Source organism: Ipomoea nil, unplaced genomic scaffold (assembly GCF_001879475.1).
Source record: "Ipomoea nil cultivar Tokyo-kokei standard unplaced genomic scaffold, Asagao_1.1 scaffold2283, whole genome shotgun sequence".
Taxonomy (NCBI): domain Eukaryota; kingdom Viridiplantae; phylum Streptophyta; class Magnoliopsida; order Solanales; family Convolvulaceae; genus Ipomoea; species Ipomoea nil.
Genome location: NW_017618711.1, coordinates 941,399 through 959,956, shown reverse-complemented (window position 1 = coordinate 959,956; position 18,558 = coordinate 941,399). Strand labels below are relative to the sequence as shown.

Below are 18,558 nucleotides of genomic sequence, written 5' to 3'. Positions count from 1 at the left end.
CAGAATCTAAAAAAGGGCTTAGCACTGTTGTGGATATTCCTTTTGGTAAAGTAACCATCTTTCCTGCTCAAGCGTGAGAGCCACTACTGATTTGTGTATTACTGTTTTGCATAACATTTTAACATTTTAACATATATAATTAGATGTGCTACCAGCATTTACATTTAGAATGTAACCCTAATTTCAACCTTTATATATATATATATATATATATATATATATATATATATATATATATATATATGCAGTTTATCCGCTTGGCATGTTCGGAATAATACTAAATTCAATGTTTATATGCTGCTGCTGCTGCAAAAGGAAGAGTGATGAAAGCCTAGAAAAAATTGAAGCATTCATAAGGACTAATGGATGCAATGCTACCAAGGTATATACTTATTTGGATATAGAGAAAATGACCAATTCATTCAAAGACAAAATAGGTGAAGGAGGTTTTGGTAGTGTATACAAAGGAAAACTGCCTGATGGATGCCCAGTAGCTGTGAAGCTATTGACCGACACAAAGGGGACTGGAGATGATTTCATAAATGAAGTTGCTAGCATTAGTCGAACTTCCCACGTGAACATAGTTACTCTTGTAGGGTTTTGTTACCAGAAGAAAAGAGCTTTGGTCTATGAATTCATGCCTAATGGATCGTTAGACAAGTACATAGGCAAAAAGGGGTCACAAAATATGAGTTGTCTCGAGTGGAAGACATTGTACCAGATTGCAATTGGCATTGCTCGAGGACTAGAATATCTGCACAGAGGGTGTAACACAAGAATCATGCACTTTGACATTAAGCCTAACAACATTCTTTTGGACAAGGATTTCACCCCCAAAATCTCTGATTTCGGCCTCGCAAAACTGTGCAAGAAAGAGCAGAGCATTGTATCACTATCAGCGTGTGGTGTCAGAGGAACAATAGGATACATTGCTCCAGAAGTTATCTTCGGAAGCATTGGAAACGTCTCACACAAGTCTGATGTTTATAGTTATGGCATGACCGTTATTGACATGGTGGGAGTAAGAGAGAACGTACACGCTGGTCAGGCGAGTGACTTATATTTCCCGAATTGGATATATGAGCATCTGGAGCAAGGATTAGATTTCAGTCTTGAAGGCATCACAAATGAGGAGGATAAAGAAATGGCAATGAAGATGATATTGGTTAGTTTGTGGTGCATCCAAACAAATCCAGCAGACCGCCCTTCCATAAGAAGAGTGGTGGAGATGTTGGAGGGAAGCATTGCCTCCTTGCAGACTCCACCCAAACCGGTTTTCTGTCCTCCAACCGAGTTCCCTCAGCTGTTCTCTACATCATCATCAGTTACCACAGAAATTTGATGCAAGAAAGGGTCCATAATGTATCAAATGAGGATTTTAAGTATGGGATCTTACGACATATATAATATATCTAAATAATACTGCCATCCTGCTGTTTTCAACAAAGTAAAAATAGTGTTTTGTCATGTAAGAACAAATTTGATAAATATTCATAACTCTCATACAGAGTATTAGAGCTGAAATCATCCATTAAATAATGAAACCGTGTAATATGATTTTTTTTAATTACAATATGTAGATACTGTTGTCTCCTGATCAGTATGGTTAGTCTTAGTATATATAATTCTGTAGGTATCAGGTATGGTAATGATTAGGTTATGGTATGTTAAATGAGAAGGAGAGCAGAAGTAAATAGATTGTGGTGAGGACAGCTGAATTGTAGGGTGGAATTTATGCATTTATTCAAACAGGTGGAAGAGACCAATCAGATCAACTAGCCAAATTAGCTTATTAGTCAGACACTCAGATCAATTAAATGACAGGCGAAACTGTGGATTTTTTTTTTTTTTTTTTTGTTGCTTCTCAAGAATTGTATCTTGCAGTACCCTAGCAATTTTATTTTATTTTTTGAAAAATCTCTCCTCTCACCTCTCTCCACCGTAAGAGGCTTTGTTTTTACATTTTCATCAATCACTTCACTCACTTCCTAGAATTTTTTTTTGAGTACTATTACTGACTCTATTAGAATGTATTATCTATTCATATATACTTTCTCAATATATTGAACCACAAAGAATCAATACCTCTCCTACTAGAACTCCATGACCTCTCAATTCCATTTTCATTGAAAGAGTGTCATATTAAATTTCTAGGAAGTTACACTTCCTCATCACTTCCTAGAAATTTAATATGAGACTCTTTCAACTGAACACAATTATTACAAAGTCTACCAGGAAAGTGATTTGCCACCTAACATATATCAATCTCCTCAATATCTTCCCTAACTCTGTTTCTCTCATCTATCTCTAAAAACTACATATATAGTACTCCGTATTTGTTTATTTTCCAAACAATGCAACTTTACCCCTTTAATTCACTGTAACTTTCTGCATATGAATTCCCGAAGCTTTGGGTGGTTCTCTTTTCTCCCTCTCCTTCCCATCCTGCAATTCTTGATCCTAATGCCTCTTCCCCGCGGCTCAAGCAATCCGGATTCTCCAGAAGAATTTTATTATTATCAGAGTTGTGGAAATATGTTCAACTGTGGTGATATCAGTGATGTGGGATATCCTTTTCGCAGCTACAATGGTTCTCTGTACTGTGGTCATCCTGGTTTTGAGCTGTCCTGCAATGAGGGGAACACAACCATTGATATCATGGACGAGACATATTGTGTCTTGGAAATCAATCAGACTTCGAAAACAATGAAGATAGTCAGAGAAGATATGATGGAAGGAAATTGCCCCTAAGAATTTAACACCAGTCTGGATAACTCGCTCTTTGAATATACGACCACCTACACAAACCTCACCTTTCTATATGGTTGCCATGGAGGAATTAATAATATTCCAGGGATAGTCACTATTCCTTGTGGGAATAGCAATGATGCTTATGTATTGCCAGCAGGAACTGGGGTTTCTGTAAATTGTAGCAGTAGCATGATAGTTCCAGTGGCAGTAGTTGGTGCTGGAAATGGAGGGTTTATTGATTCGACGCATTTAATGAAAACACTTAAAGAGGGGCAGGAGATTAGATGGAAGATGGATAGTAAGGCATGTGATAACTGCACTAAATCTAAGGGAAGGTGTGGTTTTAACAACGTCACCAATCAAACTACTTGTTCAGACTCTCCTGCACCTCCAGGTATATATGCTTGCAAATTATTGGTCTAAATGTTTACAATTTACATACTAAAAGTTCACAATTTACCTTTTAAAAATTCATAATGTGTATACTATGAACACACAATGTTAACATATATATAATTGATTACGGATTACCTTGTTTTGTATTCACAAGTTTCTTTCAAATACTGCAGTTACACGATATTTCTACAGTTGGTATGTGTTTTGACTTAGGAACACAATTTATATTCTAAAAGTTTATAATTGGAATACTGGAAATACACAATTTATACATCGTTTAGGATCAACGGTTCACCTTGCAAGGGGTCCATGGTAACAACTCAGTAGTTCCTTCCCTTGAGATAATTCAGCCCGTGATTGAGGTCTGGATTTTAATTTTAAGTCTGGCCGGCCGGTCCTGCCTATATATTTTTAAAATATATAATACTATGGCATGCAAGAATTTAATGTTTTAGTATTTTTATCATTATTAATTGTTTGATTTGATTAAAAAATCAATTCCAAAATATTAAAAATTAAAAAGCTGCTTTGAACAGCTTTTTCAATTAACTTTTCTATCAAACAGCTTTTAGCTAACAGCTCATTTACCAAACACCTTTCTACAATCAGTTAATGTTAACAATTATTTATACATTCTAATTAACACAATCAGCTAACAACCATTTATCGCCATAATATCGGCCACTCTAAAGCGCTCACACGCACACTCACGTTGGGGCGGACAGTGCATGCCAAGCGCGTCTTCTTTTTTTTTTTTTCTTTTTTTTTAATCCTAACAAAAATGTATGTTTTGCATGAGGAAAAAACAGCCACATCAATAAAAAACAATGCTAAAATTTTTAAGTTGACAAAAACCAAGAAAAAACAATTCGCATGGTTGCTCTAAACAAACAAACAAAAAAGAATCTGACATTGACTGACAAAAACAACTAAAAGTCAAGAGTTGAAGTTTCTGAGCAGTTAAACCGCACATAGATAGCTAAACCGCAATGCTTCATGATCAGAGGCAGACACCCGGCCAATATGGATCCCAATCTTAGTCTTAAATCATTGCTCTCACTCATTACACTCCTCATCTTGATCCAGACGCCTGCAAATTTCTGTCAAAATAATCGCAGTAGTCCTGATGATGAGTATAGCTGCGGTGAGTCGTCATTCAGCTGCGCCAATATTGAAAACACAGGCTACCCTTTCTGGGGAGGGGAACACAGGCTACCCTTTCTGGGGAGGGACCCGGCCGGCCTACTGCGGCCACCCAGATTTTGGGCTGAATTGCAGTAATGAGTCTCCGTAAATAACAATCCTATCGGCCACCCAGATTTTGGGATCGACTCAATTCAACAACAACCGCACAATACCGAGTTGGCTCCCATAGCCCCACCTTTGGCACAGACCTCCGAGAGGGAGTGCAGTGGCTGCGATTCAATAAGCTGCAACTAGGTGTGTAAACGTGCCTAGCCGAGCTCGAGCTCGGGTTAGATAAACAATAGATAGGCTCGAGCTCAAAAATGAAAATTAAAGCTCGAGCTCGAAGTTGACCGAGCCGCTGGGCTATAATTATATATATATGATTCGCGAGCGGCTCGACTAGCCACGAGCATAAAATATTTGAGTTCGAGCTCGGCTCGATTACGAAACGAGCCGGCTCGAGCTCGAAGTTGACTGAGCTTTAGCCGAGCTTTGACCCAGCGGCTCGCGAGTCGCTCGACTCTTTTACACCCCTAGTTGTAACCTTGTTGACCCGCCTCGTTGAGGGGCTATAAGGAGGTGTTCAACCCCCTCTGCTCAGGGTCGAAGTGTCTAAGGGGTGCCCACCTTTACCCCGCCTCCTCCAAGGTTAGATGGGGAATTGAGCACCCGACCTCCTCGAGCACGAGGAGCTCAGGTTGATGGGGAGGTCAATTCACCTCGACTATTAGATAGGCGAGGTGGTGATACTAGCCAAAACCGACGAGAGCACCAAGTAACAGATAGAGGGCGACTGAATCGAACCGAATCCTACTTGGGACGGTTGGGCGCCCAAGTGCTTGCCCGAGACCCCTTAGGGCTGAGGCCGACCGCGAACGATCAGCAAAGGAAGGAGGATGAGGAGAAGGGCCGAAGTCAAAAAGATAAAGCACCTCAAGCCACAGAGAATCATCATGCCTCGAGGTCATCGGGATTAAAGCACGCCGAGGGGCCTAAACTAACTCTACTATGCTACCTAACTCCCCTAACGCATCTCGTTATCATTATACATACCATGTGGAGGACATGGGGATCGTGGAATACCTTGGTGAATGTATAAAATATCTTCGAAAGTGGACCCTGCCAAGCATTGCCAGTTCCACCACCAGTCGGGGCATGATACAAATGAATGCATGATCATCAAGCGCTAGATCAAGGATCTCATTCAATGAGGCTACCTCGGGCAATTCGTGAAGATGCCGGGGTAAGGGCAAGGCTCAGGAAATGTGTGGAAGAAGGTGGGTGGTTTTGGGCCATCCACCTCGGGCTCGTACACGAGGGAGCTCGATCAGCTCATTGAGGAGGAAGAAAAGGAGTTAGACAATCTGCACCCGTAGAAGAAGCAAGTAATCCACATAATCTTTGGTGGATCGGAGGGCAGAGATACACTAGTCGAAAGGAAGAAGTGAGCACGAAGCTTTTATGTGGGCGAGGTCGTGCGACCCCCACACGAGAAGAGGTTGAGGAGGGAACCCATTACCTTCACTAATGATGACCTCCCATACGGCCCCCTACCCCACCGAGACGTGCTAGTAATCAAGGTCGAGTTGACGTAATTGTCCACCGAATGTCATGTACAATAACACTTCACCCAACTCGAGTTGTCAAGCAACCAGTTGGGATAGGTGAGGACCCTGTTGTTCGGATTCACTGGGGACTCCATCAATACGGAAGGCTTATCAACATCGTAGTAGAGATCGGTACGCCATCCCATGTCAGGAAGTGGGAAGTGAAATTCGTGGTAGTGAAGATCAGTTGCACTCACAACATCATCCTAGGGCGACATGCTTTGAAGGACCTCATGAGCCTAATTTCCATGGACACTTGTGCCTCAAGTTCTTTACCCCAACGGGAGGTGGAGTTCCCGTGAGAACCAGAAGATCAACCATAGCTCCTACTTGAAGGCATGCCTTCAAATTAGGAGGAGAGACTTCCAGGTCCACACCATAGCTAAGAAGACACTATGGGAGGAAGAGCGACCCCGATCTAATCCCTCAATGGAGACCAAGGAGGTCGTGTGGGACCTCAACCGACCTGACCAGGAGTGAAGGTGGGGATTGGCTTCTCGCCCGACCTCCGAGCTCGAATCATATAGACAATCAGGGGCTACAAGGAGATATTTGTGTGGGGTCTCGAGAACATGTCGTGCTTTGCTCGAGAGATCATCACCTAATAGTTGGCGATCGGCCCTACATCCAAGCCGGTCGTCATAGTCCCGGACCGAGATATTTTGGTTGTCCGAATCCAACATGAATCCTCCTTTAGAAGGGGAGGACACTTAGAAAGTTAGAATGGGAAGCTAACCGAACGGACTAAGAACTAAAATTGAATAAGAAAAAATAACTAAATTCAAGAGCAAGGACTTATTGGGTAACGTGATTGGAAGCTTCGGTTGAGTTGGGCTTATCAAATTGCTTAAGTGTTCAACTCGAGAAGTTTTCAAGATTGCACAAAGAGAAGTGTAATTATGGCCCACCACTATGCTCTATTTATAGGTGGAGGATGCGGGGAAAATTCGAAATTTCGGTACAGATCCCAGTCGACCCGTCGAGGGTGTGACACATATCACGCGAAGTGAGATGAATAGAGATCCGCACGTTCCATCGTAGACCCATGCCGCACACAACTTCTACTCAGTGAAGAGTCTTTTATGACTGGGGTTTGATCAAACTTGGTAGTTTGAGCCCCTAAAAACTAAGCTAGTTTCGGGGCACGGACTAAGGGGGCTACTTGATAGGGAATAACCCTTGGGAGTATGACTATATACTTGCTCGGTTCATATGTTGTACGCCATGGGGTGCACTTTCCTACCCCAATCGATCCCATTCGGGTCCTACCCGACCCAAATTGAGATGCAATTTCACCGTCTACAATAATAGCTACTGTACAACATACCTTAAACTTAGCTCATATCCCACTGTTTGGACCGGGCGCCCTGAGCTCGTGAGACCTTTTAGACTAGAAGACAAGCACAGTTAATGAGACTCTACTCGATCACATTAGAAACGAGCGTGTCAATAATATCTTTACGCGTGGGCAAACCAGCAATGCCTCTGACCACCTCAATGCATGCACTACACGTAACTCACATGCCGAGCCCCCGACATGTGTCCCCTTCAACCCTCTATATATAAGGCACATTCAATGCCTTTGGGGAGGAGACTTTTGGACTTTCACCTAACCTGTACTTGCTCGAGAACATATACCTTAGTGTATTTATCACATTAATTTTGCATAACATTAAATTTTCATGACATTTGTGGAATACTATTTTTTTGTGTAATACAGTACTATATTTTGCATACCATTTAATGAATGATGTATATCTATTTTCATATGATTTTTTTTTTTTAAATTAAGATAGATTTGTGTATTACTTTGCATAACAATTTTAACATGTATTTCCTCTTGCAGAATCTAAAAAAGGGCTTAGCACTGGTGTGAAATTTCCTTTTGGTAAAGTAACCATCTTTAATTTCCATACAAAACATTTTGGGTTGTTTGGTGAACTATACGTATACAGAATATAATTAAAATAATTTCTTCCTGATCAAGCGTGAGAGCCACTACAGATTTGTATATTACTGTTTTGCATAACACTGTAACATATATTTCATCTTGCAGAATCTAGAAAATTGCTTGCCATTAATGTGAAAGACGATCAAGGTAAGTAACCATCTTTAATTTCTGGGTGTTTTGGTGAACTATACGTATACAGAATGCATTAAATAAAGTAATTACAGATTTCCTCCTGATCAAGCGTGTGAAGCCCAGTATAGATTTGTGAGCACATTTTACTCAAGAAATTGGGTGGACCATATTTTATCTACTATAAAATAATGTACATTCAATACAAAAATAATGTACATTCAGTACAAAAATAATGTACTTTTAGTATATTAAAAATATACTTTTTGTTATGGTCCACATAATATTGCGTGGACCATGGTCCACACATAATTTGCCCATTTTACTATGGACTATGGTCCAAAACAGTGCCGTTTTATTTAATTAGTTTTATTTGTATAACATATTCAGTTTCATTTTATATACATTGTTGTTTCATTTCAGCACAATTATTACAGTTCCATTCGAAATTATATATACAATAGTCTTATTACAGTGAGACATGTTATTGAATTTCATATTTTGCACACTATATAGATAGTCTTATTACAACACCACTAAATTATAATTTTAATTCAACTATGGTTTCATTGGACAATATATATATACTCAAATGTGTGAAAGTGTTATTCAGTTTCATTTTATATACACTGTAGTTTCATTACAACACAACTACAGTATCATTTTGATATAATTACAGTTTCATTTGACAATATACACTCAATATATGAGACATGTTATTCAATTTATTTTTATACATATTGTAGTTTCATTTCATCAAAACTAAAATATCATTGCTATTCAACTATAGTTCTATTTGATAATATACACTCAATATGTGAGACATGTTATTCAATTTCATTTTATACATACTGCAGTTTAATTTCAACACAACTAATAAAGTATCATTTCAATTCAATTACAATTTTATTTGATAATATAAACACGATATGCGGTACAATTTTGTTTTAGATATACTATAGTTTTATTTTGTTATGAATACACAAAAAAATACAAAAATTTGTTAAAATGTAACGATTGTTGTTTCTTTAGCCGTTTTGGACCATGTTCCAGAGTATAACAAGCGTGATTTGTGTGTTTTGCATGACATTTTAACATCTACTCCGTATTTCATCTTGCAGACTATTCAAAATTTCTTCTCCCAACATTTGGTAGCTTTCCAATATATCTAGGTAAAGTAACCGCCATTAATTTCCATCACATCATCTTCTGATAATCTGATGCTCTGATCTACTTGCATTAGATGTGCTACCAGCATTTACATTTAGAATGTAACCCTAATTTCAACCTTTATATATATGCAGTTTATTATCCGCTTGGCATATTCGGAATAATAATAACTTTAGTGCTTATTAGGCCCGGTCCTATCATTTTATAGGCTCGGGGCAGGACAAGAAAAATAGGCCCTACCTTTAAAGTTAAGATATATTTTCATACATAAAGAAAAAAATATTAAATTCAAATTATTTGAAATAAGATTCACAATTTTTAACAATTTTACATACATAGTAGGTCTAAAAATAAAGATGTAGATCTAAAAATCTTTTTGATTGGAGGTAAAAAATTAAAATACTTTAAAATGCGATACACATATTAATAAAAAAAAAACGTGAAATATAATTAGTTGGATAAAATAGTTTGAATAGAAAATATATTATAAATCACAAATCTTCTACATTTATATGATATGATTTTTATAAATATTGTTTCTTTTAGTAAGATCAATATCAAGTTTTTCTAGAGTAAGTTAAATACAATGACACGTAATAGAAATTTCTATATATTACATTGACTAGATAATTCATAAAAAAAATATATGTTTTAAATATAAGTACTAAAATTACTTATCTAAAAATAAATCTCACAAATTACGATTTTATTTTCTAAAATGTTAGAGATCTTTATTAAAAAATGTTAGTAATAAGAATTGACCCCTTGACCTTTATTTATAACATATATACTAATTATTAAGTAACCTACCAACTATGCTACTTCAACTTCAATTAAATTATATGTATATTATTTACTTGTACATGTATACAATATATATAAATGAGAGGGAAGGGAGTGTGGGCCCCCACCAAGCATGGGCCCTGGGCAAGGGCCCAGCCTGCCCTTGCTCCAGGGCCGGCCCTGGTGCTTATAATCCGCTGCTGCAAAAGGAAGAGTGATGAAAGCATAGAAAGAATTGAAGCATTCATAAGGACTAATGGATGCAATGCTACCAAGGTATATACTTATTTGGATATAAAGAAAATGACCAATTCATTCAAAGACAAAATAGGTGAAGGAGGTTTTGGTAGTGTATACAAAGGAAAACTGCCTGATGGAAACCCAGTAGCTGTGAAGCTATTGACCGACACAAAGGGGACTGGAGACGACTTCATAAATGAAGTTGCTAGCATTTGTCGAACTTCCCACGTGAACATAGTTACTCTTGTAGGGTTCTGTTACCAGAAGAAAAGAGCTTTGGTCTATGAATTCATGCCCAATGGATCATTAGACAAGTACATAGGCAACAAGGGGTCACAAAATATGAGTTGTCTGGAGTGGAAGACGTTGTACCAGATTGCAATTGGCATTGCTCGAGGACTAGAATATCTGCATAGAGGGTGTAACACAAGAATCATGCACTTTGACATTAAGCCTAACAACATTCTTTTGGACAAGGATTTCACCCCCAAAATCTCAGATTTCGGCCTGGCAAAACTGTGCAAGAAAGAGCAGAGCATTGTATCGCTATCAGCGTGTGGTGTTAGAGGAACAATAGGATACATTGCTCCAGAAGTTATCTTCGGAAGCATTGGAAATGTCTCACACAAGTCTGATGTTTATAGTTATGGCATGACCGTTATTGACATGGTGGGAGTAAGGGAGAACGTAAACGCGGCTCAAACGAGTGACTTATATTTCCCGAATTGGATATATGAGCATCTGGAGCAAGGATTAGATTTCAGTCTTGAAGGCATCATAGATGAGGAGGATAAAGAAATGGCAATGAAGATGATATTGGTTAGTTTGTGGTGCATCCAAACAAATCCAGCAGACCGCCCTTCCATAAGAAGAGTGGTGGAGATGTTGGAGGGAAGCATTGGCTCCTTGCAGATTCCACCCAAACCAGTTTTCTGTCCTCCAACGGAGTTCCCTCAGCTGTTCTCTACATCATCATCAGTTACCACAGAAATTTGATGCAAGAAAGGGTCGATAATGTATCAAATGAGGATTTTAAGTATGGGATCTTATGACATAATATCTAAATAATACTGCCAACCTGCTGTTTTCAACAAAGTAAAACACTGTTTTGTCATGTAAGAACAAATTTGATAAATATTCATAACTCTCATACAGAGTATTAGAGCTGAAATCATCCATTAAATAATGAAACCGTCTAATATATATTAGAGATGCAATTCAACCCAAATTTGGGTTGCCTTCTCTACCGATCGCCGGAAAATACGTCGGAATTAAGCCGAATCTTCAATGACCTATGATAGCAGGTTATTTACCTGTATTTGGGCATCATTGCACTAAAATGTTCATGGGTGTAATTGCACCTTTAAAAAGTTGGAGGGTCTAATTGACTTTTTTAACAAAAGTTTGAGAGCCTATTTGACCCTTTTTCCCTATTTAATTTGATGACGAACAGGAACAGGTCAGCCAGGAGTAAATGATGCGGTCGGCATTGAGTATTACTGCGATTTTGTCGCTTGTGTTACTGATTGTGAATGTGGAGATAGTGCAAAACTTTTAGAATTTTCCTATCCCAGTTCTTGATGGCCTTTATGTCAACATTCTTAATATCTATTAATTTAAGATTTTTATGGCTGTTTTAATTTTTTTGCTGTAACAATAGGGTGGCTTTTCCTTAAAGTTGTTACTCGTATTTATTACCGTCTAATCTGACTGTGTTTTTGTGTTGTTCACTGCTTGGCTTTCATTGGAAAATATATTTTTCTGGTAGAGTTTAACCTGTATTTGTGGCAGTGAAATTTGACCGTGGTTCTCAATGTACATTATATTATTTAATCCTTTCATTTTATGTAGCAAAGCTTATATATATATATAGCATAAAAAATAAAAATTCCCATAGTTATCCTTAGTGGCTTTGGGGTTGCCTAAGGTTGAGGTTGCAGGTTGCCACCCATTAAGATGAACCATATGTTTCTTCCACTCCCATGCAAGCTCTTCTCATGCTCCTTCACCATGCAAGTTCTTCTCATGCTCCTTCACCTACTACCAAGGTTCAAGAGTTGAAAAGGAAGATGAAATAATCAAATCTTTACTTAGATGATTTCTATCCCCAAGCAATATTTTTTAAGATTAATATCATTTTGGACTTATATTTTTTCATATAACAATTATATATATTATTTAAAAATTAGAACAGACTAATTGATTGTTGGACATGAAGTTTTGCCCAAAACGCGTGCACACGACTAAGCCAACTAGTATCTAAATAATATGCAGTAATTTACAGGGTCTGCTCTATGTCACTATTACCAACGTAACTACTGTAAATACCAAGTCCAAAAATCTGACATAAGCAAACTAAAAGTCAAGAGTTGAAGTTTCTTAGCAGTTAAACAGCACATATGTAGCTAAACCGCAATGCTTCATGATCACCCGGCCAATATGGATTCCAATCTTAGTCTTAAATCATTGCTCTCACTCATTACACTCCTCATCTTCATCCACACGCCTGCAAATTTCTGTCTTGATGTGTATGTGAGGTGTGGTGAGGCATTCAGCTGCGCCAATATTGAAAACATAGGCTACCCTTTCTGGGGAGGGAGCCGGCCGGTCTACTGCGGCCATCCAAGCTTTGAGCTGGACTGCAGTAAAGACTTGCCGGAAATCACAATCCAATCGGTGAAATACAGAGTTGTTAATACCAGCAACCGGCCGGCGCAGACGGCCACTATTGCCCGAGATGATCTGTTAAGCAATATTAATACTGTCACTCAAGGAGCTTTTGAGGCTTTAGGTAATGCTTCCCTTGTTTCTGAGGACCTTCTAAGAACATCTGCGGGTGGTGGTTTTTTGGTGGAGTGGAAAGCAAATAATAGCTTGTGCGAGGAGTGCATGAGGTCAGGGGGACGATGCGGTTCCAATGGCATTTCAACACAATTTGTTTGCTACTGCCCTAATGGAACTTCTTCTTCGTCAACCTACAGTAATCCTCATAGCAATGGTATTCTCCCTTCCCTTTTCGCTATCTCTCTACTCTTTCACACCTTATTATAAAACATTTCATTAATTTTCATATACTACATATATTAGACAAATAATCTAACGGGACTAAATAATAATTGTTGAATTTGAAAGATCTAAATGCCTGACGGGTAGAAAATAACAACCACTCTTCGAAACAGAGATGAAGAATAAGGAATGAGAAAATATATATTGTATGAAAGTAAATAAAAAGTGTATAAATCTCACATATAGAAACAGAATACAAAACTCTATAAATACATGTTAGAAGTCTTGGAATAGAAACAAGTTTTAATATGTCTAACTACCTACCTAATCTATAGAGATTCCATATATTATATATATTCCATAACAATAATCTAACCTAATAGAAAGGAAAGCGAAACAGTGTTGATAGCCACAGTTGATGTCTTGTTGTGCAGTGGTCTTTTATTGATATCTTGTTATGTTGCCTGTTAAATGGTATACCGGTAGTTATTATTGTCTCATACTTAACTCAAAACCACAGATGGTGTATTGGGGTGTACTATTAGTATGAGTAACGTAACTGGATGTGCTAAAATGCTATATAATAAATAACCAGTATCTCATCAATCCAATATTAGACACATAATCTGGTTGAATAACAACATCTAGCCATTTAATCCAACCAAACTGGTTAATAAGTCTAGTCAACTTGCACCACTTAGCTCTAATATATAATATATAACATATATATTATTAGGAAAAATCTTGCAACGATTATTCTAGAGACTTCTTCCATTAAACGGCAATGGAACAAATGGTGTTTTCATTTTTAATTTGGAGAGAAGTTTGAACTCAACTGACTGGTTCATCAGAACAGAATTTACTAGACAAAATGAAGGTGAAATCACATTAATTTAATTTGCAATAATGGTCAGCCCAACATGACTAGATTTTCCTCCACGTTTTATAAACTAGCAACAAAGTGAACTTTTTGGATATCATGAAATCTAGAAAATATACAACTAAAGGGTGTTTGACGATTAGCCGTTAACTAAAGGCATGAAGTTATTGGTTTAGTTGATAAGTGATTGTGTTAGTTGGCTTAATCAGTTAATAGTTTTTTTTTTTTTTTTTTTTTTTTTTTTTTTTTGCACTAGCTGATAGTATTTACCAGTTATAAAAATGTATTTGGTAAGTTAACTATTTATTATTAAAATATTTATTATTAAAATTTATTATTATCATTGTGATATTATTAATTATTTTATTTTTAACTAACTTTTGTTTTATTATTAATAATGTTATAATTATAAAGATATACATCGTAGTTAATAATAATTCAATATAACGGTTAACACAATTATCGATATATATATATATATATATAATTAACTTCTCCCAATATATAAAACTAACTTGTAGTTGCTGATGGATGTCCAGTAATAATTCAATGCCTTGGGGGGTGGGGGTTCTTTTGGACTTTCACAATAATAATTCAACCACACGTGGCTCACATGCATGGCGAGCCCTGGACCCTTTATATATAAGGCGCATTCCATGCCTGGGGGAAGATAGGGTGACTTTTAATTAGACTTTCACCTAATCTGTACTTGAATTGCTTGGGAACATCCGACTCCCGGTCACAGTTGCCTGAACCTACATACTCGTATTCTATAGTCAACTTAGATTCATTCATATACCTTAGTGTATTTGCCACATTAATTTTGCATAATTTTTAACTTTTCATGACATTTAATAACGATGTGGAGTACTATATATATATATATATTTTTTTATGTAATACTATTTCAGTATTTTGCATAACATTTAATGAATGATGTGTATCTATTTTCATATGATTTTTTATTTTAATTAAGATAGATTTGTTTATTACTATTTTGCATAACATTTTTAACATGTATTTCCTCTTGCAGAATATAAAAAGGGGCTTAGCACTGGTGTGAAATTTCATTTTGGTAAAGTAACCATCTTTAATTTCCATACAAAACATTTTGGGTTGTTTGGTGAACTATACGTATACAGAATATAATTAAAATAATTTCTTCCTGATCAAGCGTGAGAGCCACTATAGATTTGTGTATTACTGTTTTGCATAACATTTTAACATATATTTCATCTTGCAGAATCTAGAAAATTGCTTGGCAATAATATGAAAGATGATCAAGGTAAGTAATCATCCTGAATTTCTGGGTAGTTTGGTGAACTATACGTATACAGAATGCATTAAAGAAAGTAATTACATATTTCTTCCCGATCAAGCGTGTGAAGCCCACTATAGATTTGTGGGCAAATTTTAATGTGGAACATGGTTCAAAACGGTGTCGTTTCTTTTTATAAATGGAAAGGCACCTTTTTCGCGTAATTGGTTTCCACCGTGGACTCCATTCCCAAAATCAAGAATCAAATCCTTGACCTTTGGTTAAGGATGAATGAGTCTCATCCACTCAACCACACCCTCCAGGTTATATATATATATATATATATATATATATATATATATATATATATATATATATATATATATAATGCAAAAAGATTAGCAAGGCTGAGCCGACTGGGTTAACTCAGCTAACTCGATCGAAATGGACTAGTTAACTCGGTCGAGTTAGGCGCTAGGCGGTTTAATCGGCCAAGTTAGGCGCTAGGCGGGTGCCTAGGGGGGAAATCACCACGGTCAAGGGGTGCCTGGCGCCTAGACTGATTTTTTGCAACAGTGAGCACAACTACAGTTTCATTCGACATTATACATACAATAGTCCTATTTGTTATTGAATTTCATTTTATATACATTGTAATCTTATTACAACACCACTAAATTATAATTTTGATTCAACTATGGTTTCATTGGACAATATATACTAAAATATGTGAAAATGTTATTCAATTTCATTTTATATACAATGTAGTTTCATTACAACACCATCACAATATCATTTTGATATAATTAGAGTTCAATTTGACAATATACACTCAATATATGAGACATGCTATTCCGTTTCTTTTTTTATACATACTGTAGTTTTATTTCAACAAAACTAAAGTATCATTTCTATTCAACTACAATTCTATTTGACAATATACACTCAATATGTGAGACATGTTATTCAGTTTCATTTTATACATATTGAAGTTCCATTTCAACATAGCTAAAGTATCATTTCAATTCAATTATAGTTTCATTTGATAATATAAACACAATATGTGATACTGTTTCATTTTAGATATGTTGTAATTTCATTTTGTTATGAATACACATAAATACGAGATTTGTTTAAATATAATAACTTTCTTTACTTAAAAGAAACGACGCCATTTTGAGACCATGATTCATCCAGTTGTGTGGACCATGCTCCACAATATAACAACCTATATTTGTGTATTACAGTTTTGCATAACATTTTAACATCTATTTCATCTTGCAGACGGCTATTCAAAATTTATTTTCCCAACATTTCATAACTTCCCAATACATCTAGGTAAAGTAACCGCCATTGATTTCCATCACATCATCTTTCTTGATAATCTGATGCTCTGATCTACTAGCATTAGATGTGCTACCAGCATTTACTTTTAGAATGTAACCCTAATTTCAACCTTTATATATATGCAGTTTATCCGCTTGGCATCTTCGGAACAATAATAACTTTAACGTATATAATCCGCTTCTGCAAAAGGAAGAGTGATGATGAAAGCCTAAAAAAAATTGAAGCATTCATAAGGACTAATGGATGCAATGCTACCAAGGTATATACTTATTTGGATATAAAGAAAATGACCAATTCATTCAAAGACAAAATAGGTGAAGGAGGTTTTGGTAGTGTATACAAAGGAAAACTGCCTGATGGATGCCCAGTAGCTGTGAAGCTATTGAACACAAAGGGGACTGGAGAAGATTTCATAAATGAGGTTGCTAGCATAAGTCGAACTTCCCATGTGAACATTGTTACTCTTATGGGGTTCTGTTACCAGAAGAAAAGAGCTTTGGTCTATGAATTCATGCCTAATGGATCGTTAGACAAGTACATAGGCAACAAGGGGTTACAAAATATGAGTTGTCTGGCGTGGAAGACATTGTACCAGATTGCAATTGGCATTGGTCGAGGACTAGAATATCTGCACAAAGGGTGTAAAACAAGAATCATGCACTTTGACATTAAGCCTAATAACATTCTGTTGGACAAGGATTTCACCCCCAAAATCTCAGATTTCGGCCTGGCAAAATTGTGCAAGAAAGAGGGGAGCATTGTATCGCTATCAGAATGTGGTGTTAGAGGAACAATAGGATACATTGCTCCAGAAGTTATCTTCGGAAGCATTGGAAATGTCTCACACAAGTCTGATGTTTATAGTTATGGCATGACAGTTATCGACATGGTGGGAGTAAGGGAGAACGTACACGTTGGTCAGACGAGTGACTTATATTTCCCGAATTGGATATATGAGCATCTGGAGCAAGGGTTAGATTTCAGTCTTGAAGGCATCACAGATGAGGAGGATAAAGAAATGGCAATGAAGATGATCTTGGTTAGTTTGTGGTGCATCCAAACGAATCCAGCAGACCGCCCTTCCATAAGAAAAGCGGTTGAGATGTTGGAGGGAAGCTTCGACTCCTTGCAGATCCCACCAAAACCACATTTCTGTCCTCCAACTGATGAGTTTCCTCAGCAGTCCTCTACTTCATCAGTTACCACAGAAATCTGAGGCAGGAAAGGGTCCATAATGTATCAAATGAAGGATTTTAAGTATGTTAGAACAAATTCGATAAATATTCATAACTCTCATACAGAGTATTAGAGTTGAAATCATCCATTAAATAATGAAGCCATGTAATATAAATTTTTTTAATTACAATATGTAGATACTGTTGTCTCCTGATCAGTATGGTTAGTCTTAGTATATATAATTGTGTAGGTATCAGGTATGGTAATGATTAGGTTATGGTATGTTAAATGAGAAGGAGAGCAGAAGTAAATAGATTGTGGTGAGGACAGCTGAATTGTAGGGTGGATCGGAGTTTATGCATTTATTCAAACAGGTGGAAGAGACCAAACAGATCAACTAGCCAAATTAGCTTATTAGTCAGACACTCAGATCAATTAAATGACAGGCGAAACTGTGTATTTTTTTTTTTTTTTTTGTTGCTTCTCAAGAATTGTATCTTGCAGTACCCTAGCAATTTTATTTTATTTTTTGAAAAATCTCTCCTCTCACCTCTCTCCACCATAAGAGGCTTTGTTTTTACATTTTCATCAGTCACCTGACTCACTTCCTAATTTTTTTTTTTTTTTTTTTTTTTTAGTACTATTTACTCTGTTAGAATGTAGTATTTGTTCATAT

The 18,558-nt window shown here is 36.7% G+C and overlaps 2 protein-coding genes across 2 annotated transcripts in view; both read left to right on the top strand.

Moving 5' to 3' along the window:
• The window catches only part of LOC109151270 (LEAF RUST 10 DISEASE-RESISTANCE LOCUS RECEPTOR-LIKE PROTEIN KINASE-like 2.4), a 32,672-nt gene extending 21,378 nt beyond the window's left edge, over window positions 1-11,294 (top strand). Inside the window, exons 2-7 of the mRNA XM_019299193.1 lie at window positions 4-45; window positions 7,789-7,830; window positions 7,999-8,040; window positions 9,144-9,194; window positions 9,327-9,367; window positions 10,159-11,294. Coding sequence (XP_019154738.1) covers window positions 4-45; window positions 7,789-7,830; window positions 7,999-8,040; window positions 9,144-9,194; window positions 9,327-9,367; window positions 10,159-11,211 — 1,271 coding nt within the window. The 3' untranslated portion in view covers window positions 11,212-11,294. The remainder of the gene's footprint in view (window positions 1-3; window positions 46-7,788; window positions 7,831-7,998; window positions 8,041-9,143; window positions 9,195-9,326; window positions 9,368-10,158) is intronic.
• A 1,336-nt stretch (window positions 11,295-12,630) lies between these two features.
• On the top strand, window positions 12,631-18,038 carry LOC109151148 (LEAF RUST 10 DISEASE-RESISTANCE LOCUS RECEPTOR-LIKE PROTEIN KINASE-like 2.7). Its single transcript, XM_019299065.1, has 4 exons — window positions 12,631-13,213; window positions 15,135-15,158; window positions 15,345-15,386; window positions 16,832-18,038. Exons 1-4 carry the CDS (start codon window positions 12,631-12,633, stop codon window positions 17,920-17,922), a joined length of 1,740 nt encoding a protein of 579 aa, XP_019154610.1. The 3' UTR covers window positions 17,923-18,038.
• The last annotated feature ends 520 nt before the right edge of the window (window positions 18,039-18,558 follow it).